Source organism: Budorcas taxicolor, chromosome 18 (assembly GCF_023091745.1).
Source record: "Budorcas taxicolor isolate Tak-1 chromosome 18, Takin1.1, whole genome shotgun sequence".
Taxonomy (NCBI): Eukaryota; Metazoa; Chordata; class Mammalia; order Artiodactyla; family Bovidae; genus Budorcas; species Budorcas taxicolor.
Window position 1 is genome coordinate 14,975,051 of NC_068927.1, and position 12,651 is coordinate 14,987,701.

Below are 12,651 nucleotides of genomic sequence, written 5' to 3' on the forward strand. Positions count from 1 at the left end.
CACAGTGCTGGTCTCTGGGTCATTCCAGCCTTCCACATTTAGTGCTGGGCTCAGCCTGTGTGGCTCCCCATCCTGCCCTGAGGAAGCCTGGAAGCCAAGAAGCTTCCTGCAGGCCCAGAGCCCAGGCTGGCCACCTCTCTCCTGAGCCAAGGCTTTGATTCTGTCCGGCAAACCCCCTGAATGGGATCAATGCTGTTTCAAGCCTACCTTGGGCCCCAGGGAGCTCAGAGTCCTTCCACGGCCCGGGCCCTCCAGCACCCTCTCTGTGCTCACCCCACGTCCTTCCTTCTTCCTGACCCTAAAATACCCCACTATCAGTTCATGCATCAGCCTGCTCAGCATGCTAGTAAAGTAATGCTCAAAATTCTCCAAGCCAGGCTTCAGCAATACGTGAACTGTGAACTTCCTGATGTTCAAGCTGGTTTTAGAAAAGGCAGAGGAACCAGAGATCAAATTGCCAACATCCGCTGGATCATGGAAAAAGCAAGAGAGTTCCAGAAAAACATCTATTTCTGCTTTATTGACTATGCCAAAGCCTTTGACTGTGTGGATCACAATAAACTGGAAAATACTGAGAGAGATCGAAATACCAGACCACCTGACCTGCCTCTTGAGAAATCTGTATGCAGGTCAGGTAGCAACAGTTAGAACTGGACATGGAACAACAGACTGGTTCCAAATAGGAAAAGGAGTACGTCATGGCTGTATATTGTCACCCTGCTTATTTAACTTCTATGCAGAGTACATCATGAGAAACGCTGGACTGGAAGAAACACAAGCTGGAATCAAGATTGCTGGGAGAAATCTCAGTAACCTCAGATTTGCAGATGACACCACCCTTATGGCAGAAAGTGAAGAGGAACTAAAAAGCCTCTTGATGAAAGTGAAAGAGGAGAGTGAAAAAGTTGGCTTAAAGCTCAACATTCAGAAAACGAAGATCATGGCATCTGGTCCCATCACTTCATGGGAAATAGATGGGGAAACAGTGGAAACAGTGTCAGACTTAATTTTTTGGGGCTCCAAAATCACTGCAGATGGTGACTGCAGCCATGAAATTAAAAGACACTTACTCATTGGAAGAAAAGTTATGACCAACCTAGATAGCATATTCAAAAGCAGAGACATTACTTTGCCAACAAAGGTCCATCTAATCAAGGCTATGGTTTTTCCTGTGGTCATGTATGGATGTGAGAGTTGGACTGTGAAGAAGGCTGAGTGCCAAAGAATTGATGCTTTTGAACTGTGATGTTGGAGAAGACTCTTGAGAGTCCCTTAGACTGCAAGGAGATCCAACCAGTCCATTCTGAAGGAGATCAGCCCTGGGATGTCTTTGGAAGGAATGATGCTAAAGCTGAAACTCCAGTACTTTGGCCACCTCATGCAAAGATTTGACTCATTGAAAAAGACTGTGATGCTGGGAGGGATTGGGGGCAGGAGGAGAAGGGGACGACTGAGGATGAGATGGCTGGATGGCATCATTGACTCGATGGACGTGAATCTGAGTGAACTCCGGGAGTTGGTGATGGACAGGGAGGCCTGGCATGCTGCGATTCATGGGGTCACAAAGAGTCGGACACGACTGAGCGACTGAACTGAACTGAAATTCATAGATAGGGCTTCCCAGGGGGCACTAGTGGTAAAGAACCCCTCTGACAATGCAGGAGACATAGGAGATTCAGGTTCCATCCCTGGATCAAGAAGATCCCCTGGAGGAGGGCCTGGCAACCCACTCCAGGGTTCTTGCCTGGAGAATCCCCATGGACAGAGGAGCCTGGTGGGCTACCGTCCATGGGCTCACAAAGGATCAGCCACGACTGAAGCAACTTGGCACATGCGCAGAGGCATACAACGCCATAGATAAGAAGCGACTTATTAGAATAGGAGGCTTACAGGTGGGTGGGGGAGAAGGTAGGCTGCAATTCTATAATCAAAGGAAAAGTGGGGAGGAGAAAAAGACCACCTTCTTCCTCATTCTTGAGTAGACGTCAGGCTTCCATCATCAACTTCTCCTCCAGGTTGGGCAGGGGAGTCTTCTTGTCCCTGCATGATCAATCCAGGACTGTTGTGGGGCATTGGAAATGAGCGGAAAGGTGGTAACATAGGCTAAAAATGGGAAATCATCCCAGATTTCAGCACCATGTTACCTTTTCCTATACCTTTGTTTGTAATGAACACGTCCTAGGAAGCAGTAACTGCCTGAACCCCCAGGGCAGGGTGCAGAGCTCGTGCCGCCACCGTTGCCCCGGGCAACCCTGCTGACCACTGCAGGCTGGTGGGGAGGCTCTGGGAGAGATGGGGGTGACTGATAGAGGGAGCGGGGTCTTCAGGGGTGGGTAGGAGATTCTAAGACTGACTGCAGTGGTTGTAGTACAACGGTGCTGCCACTGTTTTGGGGTGTGTCTCCTCCTATTGCATGGTTTTGGGGTTAAGCAAACCTGCTTTCTGGAGTCACGTGAACATACAGGGTCTCCCACACTTTTTTCTTTGCTTCCAACCCCCAGTGGGATTAACAATTCAATCACCTACCTTGTCCCTGGCACTCTTAGGGCTTCGGGTCACCCGCTCCGATGACAGGCGCACCTGGAGACACTCGAGCCCTGTCCCCACCCTCAGCCTCCTGGACCTCCTGTCCTGCAGCCTCCTTGCTTGAGGCGCGTCCCCCGCTCGGCTCATGACCCGCACACATTTCCTTCTCAGGGTTCCATTGTCTGTGACAGGAGCACGCTCATGCTGGGGGCCAGGCCTGTCCCGACGTCACGTCTGAGGGCCTTCAGGAGGCTCAGGGTGGACGTCACCAGCTTGGGGGACATTGGTTAGCCAGGTGACGACCCCGGGTCCCCGGGAGTAGGGACAGCACAGGGTGGCGGTGCGCTCCCCTCAGACCCCAGGAGCAGCCCCGGGACTCGCCCCGCCACTCCACCCGGGAGGGGGTCCCCGTCTCCACGCAGCGATGGGAGGGGCTGAACTGAGGCTCAGACCCCTGGTGCTGGGCTGGGGTGCAGGTGGGAGTGACTGCCCTGGGGAGGGGGCTGTTTGGGGGTGGTGCGAAGGTCCCGGCACTGGACAGGGGTGGTGGCTGCGTGGCCTGTGGACATGCTGGACGGCCCTGCCCCGCGACTTCCCAGGTGGCGCCCGTTGTGACGTGCATCTCCCTCGGTCAACTCAAGCATGCATGAAGTGTCCACAGCGGGCAACCCTGCTGACCACCGAGGGCTGGTGGGAGGCTCTGGGGGAGACGGGGCTGACTGATGGAGGGAGCGGGGTCTTTGGGGGTGAGTAGAAGATTCTAAGACTGACTGCAGTGGTGGTACTGCAGCTCCATAGATGGGCTAAAGCCACCGAATTGCACTCCTCGGACGGGCGAGTTATCTCTGTGTGTATTATGTATGTACAGTCACTATTATACACACACACTGTTACATATATGTTATATAAACCACCGAATTGCACTCCTCGGGCGGGCGAGTTATCCCTGTGTGTATTATGTATGTACAGTCACTATTATACACACACACTGTTACATATATGTTATATAAACCACCGAATTGCACTCCTCGGACGGGCGAGTTATCTCTGTGTGTATTATGTATATACAGTCACTATTATACACGCACACTGTTACATACAGATTATATACAACACACTATTACACAGATACACAGTATTTTATATATAATAGTGTGTGTGTATATAATAGTTGTGTATATAATATATATCCACGTATATATACACACATATATACACTATTTTTTAAATTTATTTTTTAATTGAAGGATAATTGCCTTACAGATTTTTATTGTTTTCTGTCAAACCTCAGCATCAATCAGCCATAGGTATATGTATATCCCCTCCCTCTTGAACCTCCCTCCCATCTTCCTCCCCATCCCACCCCTCTGGGTTGATACAGAGCCCCTGTTTTAGTTTCCTGAGCCATACAGCAAATTCCCATTGGCTATCTATTTTAGATAAGGTATACACACTATTATATATACACATGCTATTATATAGATACAAACACTATTATATGGATAACTCTTATATATACTGACATTATTATATAGATACAATTTTATAGACACACTATTATATAGGCACAGTATTATAGACATGCACACTATTATAAACACATATATACACAAACTATTATAGAGACACACTATTCTATACAATTACATATGCGCCCTATTTCATATATACACACATTTTTATACACCATTGTGTGTGTGTGTGTGTATACATATACATGGGATTATAGATACACAGTATTATATATACACACACACTGTTACAGACACATACAGATACACACATACATACACACGTGCATATATTATACAGACACACACTGTTATATACATACTGTTGTTTAGTCACTAAGTCATGTCCGACTCTTTTGTGACCCCAAGGGTTGTAGCCAGCCAGGCTCCGCTAAGCATGGGAGTTTCCAGGCAAGAATACTGGAGTAGGTTGCATTTCCTTCTCCAGGGGCTTTTACCACCAGAGAGACTGAACCCACGTCTCCTGCATTGGCAGGCGGATCCTTTACCACTGAGCCACCAGGGAAGCCCTTATATATATATACATATACTATTATATTTATACACACACACACTATTATAGACAAACACACAATCATTCATATTCACACATTATTATAGACACTCTATTACAGATACACATGCTAGTTTTTAGACACAATTATATATATACACACACTATTAAATAATACACTAACATATAATATACACACACTAATGTGTATACACTGCTGCTAAGTCACTTCAGTCGTGTCCGACTCAGTGTGACGCCGTAGATGGCAGCCCACCAGGCTCCCCTGTCCCTGGGATTCTCCAGGCAAGAACACTGGAGTGGGTTGCCATTTCTGTCTCCAGTGAATGAAAGTGAAAAGTGAAAGGGAAGTTGCTCAGTCCTGTCTGACTCTTCATGACCCCATGGACTGCAGCCCACCAGGCTCCTCCGTCCATGGGATTTTCCAGGCAAGAGTACTGGAGTGGGGTGCCATCGCCTTCTGCAGTGATTATATAGACACACACTATATATAGACACATTATTATATACACGTGTGTGTGGATGTGTGCTTAGTTGTGTCTGACTCTTTGTGACCCCATGGACTGCAGCCCACCAGCTCCTCCGTCCATGGGAGTCTCCAGACAAGAATACTGCAGTGGGTTGCATTTCCTCCTCTAGGGGGTCTTCTCAACCCAGGGACTGAACCTCATCTCTTGCGTCTCCTGCATTGGCAGGCAGACTCTTTACCACTGCACTACTTATTATATATACACACACACACATGCTATTATATATGAATACACACTGATAAATATATTCACACACTGTTTTATGTATATACACACTATTATTTGGACTTCCCTGGTGACTCAGAGGTTAAAGCGTCTGCCTGGAATGCTGGAGACCCGGGTTCGATCCCTGGGTCGGGAAGATCCCCTGGAGAAGGAAATGGCAACCCACTTCAGTACTCTTGCCTGGAGAATCCCATGGAGGGAGGAGCCTGGTAGGCTACAGTCCCTGGGGTCACAAAGAGTCGGACACGACTGAGCGACTTCACTTTATATATATACATTATTATATATATAATATATATACACACTCTGAGTTATAGCTCAATAAAGTGTTACTAGAAAAGCCCCTGGCACATTCTGGAGAAGCCACAGCATCAGCTAAGCCGAGCCCCGGCCCGCGGGCAGGTTCCAAGGGAGCTGGTGTCCTGCCCCGACCACAACCCTCTCAGCTGCGGGAGCCGCCTTGCAGGAACCAGATCACACCGTTGGCCCGGGAAGGGCCGTGTCCAGTCCAGCGCGTGTGGGGCTGTGGGGCCTCACAGGGTGAGACAAAAACCGTGGGCCCCTGCTGGGGGTAAGGAAGAAGCAGGTGGGGCACTTCGAACACGATTTCAGAGTGCCCGGGTCTCCAGGTCAGGGTGTCCGTGTAGGAGTCGCTCACCGGGTCCCATGCAGCAGACAGACAGAGAAGGACGGGGAGGCGGGACCCCCGCAGCCGGAAACCCTGCCTCGGTTCTTCCTGCTCTGTTCCCAGGGCCCTGGCCCGAGATGGGCCTGGGCGGCCAGGGCCTCACAGTGACCCTCGCTGGGTCTGACGTGACCCTGCCGGTTCTGAAAGTGAACACGGGCCTCAGCCAGCCGTGCCCCCATCAGCGCGGATGGCACAGCCCCCGAGGGCTGCAGACACGCCCTGTGCCTTCAGGGGTGCAGGTGGGGGACGCCCCGTGGGAGCCCTTGGGCTGCAGCCACGGCTTATCAACTGATGACAACCGATGAGCTCCGTGTTCGTAACTGGTGCTGCGTTACTGGCTTGCCGCCCCCCCGGGCTTCCTGCCCCTCGTCTGTCATGATGACAAGCACGGGTTCCCCGAGGGATCATCCGTGGGGCGCTGCTTCTCTGCTTCCACGCCGAGGGGCCCGGGCAGCTGCCACACTGAGAGGCGCTGTCTTTCCCCGTTGTTCAGAAACCGTGTGAAGGGAAGAATTTCCTTGGCACTGCGCTTCTACGGTTAGTTCCGCCTTAGTGGCCACTCCCAGGTGAGGCAGCAGGCTGGTGGGTGAGGGGCCTGGAGGCGGCGGCTCTGGGTCCTGCACTCCTGCTCATGCGATGACATACACACTCTCTGGGTACATCACACCCTGTTCTCTTCTTGTAAAGTTGTCCTGGTTAGCACAGGGGCATTCTTAAAAAAAAAAGCAGAAACCTGTGGCTTGCAAGGAGTGAGGGGTCTCCTGGTGGAGCCCATGGAGCGGGTCCCATGGGCGCTGAGGGGTGTATGGCCAGGCTGTTTAGAGCGCTCCAGGGAAGGGAGGAGGCCCCTGGGGGGGTCAGACTGCAATCATCTCGGGGGACTGGCGGTTGGGAAGCAGGCCCCTGGAGCCAGGACAGGAGGCAGGAACAAGTGGAACCCAGAGGCAGGTGAGACCCTCCATCTGGGTGACCCAGCCCTGCCCCCTGCGTGTCTCAGCTGGACTCAGCTGGGGAGGGACAGGTCTGAGCGTTGGGCTGGAGGCTGTCCTGCTGGAAGTTTCTGGGCCGTACATCAAGCTCGTTTGGAGTCGTGGCTCCCGTGTCCACCCTGGGGTGTGAGGTCCCCACGCTGGGCCTGTGCCCTCACACAAGGGCGGTGCCATCACCAAATCCGAGTGACTGCAGAGAACCATCACCCTGAGTGCTAAGGGGAGTCGGGCTTCGCCTTCTCTCAGCGCCTGGAGACCATGGCTCCCACCCACTTGGGGAGGTTTTCTCAGACCCCCCGGATGTGTCTCCTCCACATCCACAGGGTTGGAGGCACCAGCCTGTGGAGGCACTGTGGTGGCCGGGATAGGGTCTGGGGGAAGAAATGCTGGGCTGGGGGCCAGGGGCCAACACACCCATCCTGGCCTGTGTCCTGGGAACAGGAGCCGCGCAGCCCTTGGCTCAGCTGGGTTGAACAAGGGCCCTTCACACAGGGTGGGACGGAGGCTAAGCGGTCGCCTGGGGTAGGTCAGAGCTGGTGTGCAGGCAGGCCACACTCCTTGGGCCCTGGCACCCTCTCTGTGCCAGGCTGGCGGGCCCCACCCCTTCCTGCTCCAGGCCGGCCACCTGGAGCACAGCCCACTCTGCGCACTGGTGGCAGTGGCATCCGTTCAGTTCAGTCGCTCAGTCATGTCCGGCTCTTTGCGACCCTGTGGAGTGCAGCACGCCAGGCTTCCCTGTCCATCAGGGAATAGCCACCCCCAGAACCCCCGTCTCTAGTCAGGGCCACACTGAGCACCGGCCCACCCCTGGAGGCTGAGATGAGTCAGCCAGGGGTCTAGTCTGTGGCCAGGACCCGGGGAGGAGGGACACTCCTCAGGCAGGACTGGGCCTGTCCCTGGCCAGGTTCCACTCTCGAGTGTGGCCTGCCCCGTGCCTGCAGCGGCTGAAGGGCACCGAGGCCCTGGTGGGACCGTGTGGGTGAGCGAGGTGTCGGGCACCCTGTCCTGACCCATCCCGGGCCCTCACCGCCCTCCCATCTCCCCCGCCCAGGACTTCTCACTCCCGGGCCAAGGCGGAGGCAGCCCTCACCGCGGCCCAGAAGGCCCAGGAGGAGGCGCGCATCGCCCGGATCACTGCCAAAGAGTTCTCCCCTTCCTTCCAGCACCGGGAAAACGGTGAGTCTGCTCAGCCAGGGTCCCTGGATGCCTCCCACGGGCTGTGACCCAGAGCCCCCCGCCAGCCCATTGCATCCCTCCTGCCTGCTTCACCCCTAAGACTCCGGTGTGCTCCACGCCCCCCAGGGCTGTTCTAAAACTCTGTCCCTGCTCTGCCCAACCAGGTGGCTGCCCTCCACGCAGGAACTGTGGCCACTGCAGCCCCTGGCCTGCTCTTTAGTCCACATTTAAACATCAGCAGCCACACATGACCGAGCTGGTGTCCGAGCTGGGCATTGAAGCTCAGAGACACTCAGGGGGTGCCCACCTGTGCTCTTGGAGCGGGGAACGGATGAAAGGAGTTAGAAGCCCCTTGAGTCAGCCAGACCCAAGACCCTCCTCCCTCCTCGAGAGCAGGGGGTGACTGGTCCGAGGGTCTGCCAAGGCCGAGGTCCTGGCAGCCCAGCCCCCACCCTCCTCACGCAGCTCAGGATCATGCCTCTGGATGCACGCTTCCCAGAGCGACTGGAAGGCTCTTGAGGTGCTGGGGTTGGATCCGTCCCGGGACCACCCTCTGGAGCTCTGCTCTCAGCCCTGCCTTTGCAGCGGCCTGGAGAACCCCAGGACCCAGGATGGGGGCAGGGGCAGTGGGACTGTCACTTAAGCTCCACGTCCTGCCTTGTGGAAGGTCACCCAGCACAAGACGTTCTGTCCTCAGCAGGAACACATCGGGCCTCGGGTCACCTCTGCAGCTGGGGGCCACCCCATCATCCTGATCCGGTCACCCTCAATAGTGGCCACAGATGGGGATGGGGGTCTCCTCGGGACTTTGAGAACACTGTCCTCCCACTTTCTCTGCCCCTCACCCACTGGCAGGCAGTGAATGCCGCCTGGCCCAATCCTGGTCCCCCCCTGGGCCTGAGCACAGAACCCCCAAGTAACCTGCCCACCCACATCTGTCTCCAACCCGTCGCAGGGCTCGAGTACCAGCGGCCGAAGCATCAGCTTTCGAGCGACGACATCGAGGTGACCTCCACGGGGACGCCCCCGCAGCAGGAGAGCCCCGAGCTGTACCGCAAGGGCACCACCCCCTCGGACCTGACCCCCGACGACAGCCCCCTGCAGAGCTTCCCCGCCAGCCCCACGGCCACCCCACCCCCGGCCCCCGCCGCGAGGAACAAGGTGGCCCACTTCTCCCGGCAGGTCTCGGTGGACGAGGAGCGGGGCGGGGACATCCAGATGCTGCTGGAGGGCAGGGGAGGGGACTACACCCGCAACAGCTGGGCCGAGGAGAAGGCCGGGGCCTCCCGCGGCGTCCGCAGCGGCGTCCTCCGCAGCGGCCAGCCGGCGGATGACTTCCGCACCCGGGGCGCGGGCCACAAGCAGTCCGGCAACCCCAAGCCCCGGGAGCGGCGGACGGAGTCCCCCACCACTTTCTCCTGGACTTCCCACCACCGGGCCGGCAACCCCGGCCCCGGGGGCCCCAAGCTGCTGGAGCTGGACGAGGAGAAACTGAGCAACTACGAGATGGAGATGAAGCCCCTGCTGAGGATGGACTCGTACACACAAGACGTGCACCCTCCGAAAAGACGCTACAGCAAGGGGGGCGCCTGCCGGGGCCCCGGGGAGGACCACCGCCCGGAGGACCGGGCCTTCGGGGCCCAGAGACTGCGGTCCAAGTCCCAGAACAAGGAGCACGCCAGGCCAGCCCCCTGCGCGGAGCCCGCAGTGCAGAGGCTGGAGAGCCTGAGGCTGGGGGACCGCGCAGAGCCGCGGCTGCTGCGCTGGGACTTGACCTTCTCCCCGCCCCAGAGGTCCTCGCCCGTGGCGCTGGAGTCTGACGATGAGAACGGGGACGAGCTCAAGGCCAGCACGGTGAGTGGGCACCAGCCGACCGGGGTGGGGTCGGGGATGGAGGGTGGGCGGCGAGAGCCCGACCCCGCCCATCCAGCTCTCAGGACCCTCCCCCGCTGAAAGCCCACCTACGGGAATTCCCAAACTGCCTCTGACAGGTCCACGCGAGGGTTACTCCCCTGGGGCATCTTTCCAGCAAAAGCGCCTGGGTGGTTCTGAAAGCTCCCCCAAAAGAAATGGGCAGCCTGGAACGCCTCCCCACCCCAAACCTTCCTCCAGCTCTCTCGGACCTTTCCCCCTGCTGTCCTTTAAGGAAAGTTCTGTGTCCTGGAGAGAAACCCAGAGGCCAGACAGAGCAGGCGAGACACAGGCATGTCCGCTCCCACGTGGGTGAGATGGACACAGTGCCTCAGGCCCCTGGGGTCAGATATGCGGGCGGGGTGTGACCCAGGTTCCTCAGGCCCTGTGGGGGGGTGGGGCGCTTCCTGCTCAGCTGTGAGGTCCACGTTGTCTCCTGCACGCCCCCCGCGGAGGGCCGGCGGTTTGGAGGAGAGGACAGAGGCCTGGGCAAGACTGAACGCTGGGGCTCTTGCACCCCGGAGGGACCTCCCCAGGTCCCTTGTTCCCCCCACCCCTGGCTCCCACCTGGAGGCAGACACTCCCTGCTTCCTCCACTGCATGGCGGCAGGCAGGACCCATGAAACTTCTCCAACCACGGCCCAGTGGCTGACAGACGCCCCGTGTGACCCGCCCTCAGGGACCCTCGCAGTGTGCTCAGCCCCCAGCAGCCAGTGTGAGCCTGTGTCCGGGTGGAGGGCTGTCCTGAGACATGCCCGCCCTCTCTGAACCCAGGCCGTCCTCGCAGACCGAGCGCCCAGCTCTCTTCCAGAAATGCGCGTGGTGTGTGCACATGCACGCAGTTAGTTTAGAAAGCCGAGCAATGGGCAGGGTGGGAGATGCAGGAAGGGCTTTATACTGAGTCCCCTGAACCGTGCTCCTGCTTTAAAACCTCTTAAAGCACATCTTGGGTGCTTTAAGACAAAGCTACTTACGGGAGCACCACCACTGCCAAACCCTTCCATGGAAGGGCTTCCTGCAGAGACCTGGGGTGGCTGGGGCAGCCGTTTGTCCCTGTACAGCCCGGGGGCCTGCGGAGGGTTGAGGATGGAGGGTCCAGGGAGGGAAGGGCTGGGGTCTGCGTGCCCTGGTGGGCTTCATGTCCCAGGATTGCACAGGGGGCTCCTGGCGGCTGCACACCGCAAGCCAGTGGAGAGGACTGGGAGAGCTCCCCCCTCCCTGGGTTGGGGCCACGCCTGGGTGGAGGGGCCGCTTCTGAAGCCTGGTTGTGCAGAGCTGGAGGCAGCGACGCCGTAGGCCAGGGGGCGACTGTGTTCAGAGACCCGGGGCAGGAGAGGTGCAGGCCTGAAGGGCTTCAGAGTCCAGACTTGGACGCTCGTGGGAGCCTCTGACTGGTTCCTCAGCGATCCATGTCCGTCCCCCCACCCCAGTCCCCTGGGAACCCCTAGTTTGGCTCAGGAGTAGGGGAGCGGCCATAGGCTCACCTCACCTTTTCTCATTCTGTTCCAGGGCTCTGCGCCGATCCTGGTTGCCATGGTGATCTTGCTAAACATCGGAGTCGCCATTTTGTTTATTAACTTTTTCATCTGAGGAGATTGTCACGTTCGGAAAAAACAGTTGGGGTACAAACAGGAGACGTTTCAAAGCAAACAACAAAAGGGAAGGCTCGTCGCTTGGACACCCAATGACAACTTCCGAGTCTTTTCACAGAACCACACGATTGGGTATTACTCACAGTTTGCCTTTTTTTCTGGGTAATGTTTTTTGGATTTTAGCCACAGTTCCTTGCTTGTATAACACTTTGCTGTGTGGCATGGCAGAAGGAGGCCAGCACGCCGACCCTCCAGCTTGACATGGAAAGAAAAGGGATCCCGGCAAGTCCGCGGCAAAAAAAAAAAAAAAATCGTCGTCGTCATCACACTCCATCTGGGACGTGGAGGGGGCAGCCTGGGTGGAGGATCGGGTGGTCCAGCCTTGGGGGGCAGGGGCGGGGGCCAGCGGCTGGGGACGGGCCGCACACACGGAGTCCAGTAACCCTGCGTTCCTGTTCTGGACGAGCAGGTGACAGGCGTGGGCATCCCCCTGGGCCTTGTTCTGTCTCAGACCTCTGCTGCACACCAAGAGCGAGGGCAGGCATCTGCCCTCTCTACTGCCCGTGAAGCCATCACACCCCGGCCCCTGGCACTGCCCCACGGCCCTCCTCACGAGGCCACCTTCCCACACCGAGTCTTACAGCCAAGTTCTTATTTTTCTCACCGTCTCTCCCTCCCCCACCGACCCAGGCCCCCAGGGCTGCTGCGCAGTGGGTGTCCAGGGGACTGGCCCTGGGGGCAGGAGAGGGGTAGCACTGTGGTTGGGGACGAGGGTGAGACCTCGCGGGGACAGCCTGCCGCTGGGCCCAGGCCCCAGCACGTGGCATTCATGCACTGCGGGCGCAAGATGCCTGTCCAGGCTCCTGCCGAGGTCCACAGCCCGGTTGGCCCCCACGCCACGTGGTCCTCTCTGGCCGTCTCTGAGGCCGCAGTCTCCACATTCTCGTCCTGTGCCTGCCTCCACTGCCCCG

At 57.1% G+C, this 12,651-nt stretch overlaps 1 protein-coding gene across 1 annotated transcript in view; it reads left to right on the forward strand.

The window, feature by feature from the left end:
• The window catches only part of JPH3 (junctophilin 3), a 75,730-nt gene extending 63,729 nt beyond the window's left edge, over window positions 1-12,001 (forward strand). The window contains exons 3-5 of the mRNA XM_052655315.1: window positions 8,053-8,177; window positions 9,133-10,031; window positions 11,598-12,001. Of these exons, the coding sequence (XP_052511275.1) occupies window positions 8,053-8,177; window positions 9,133-10,031; window positions 11,598-11,678 (1,105 nt within the window). The 3' untranslated portion in view covers window positions 11,679-12,001. The remainder of the gene's footprint in view (window positions 1-8,052; window positions 8,178-9,132; window positions 10,032-11,597) is intronic.
• Window positions 12,002-12,651: the final 650 nt, after the last annotated feature.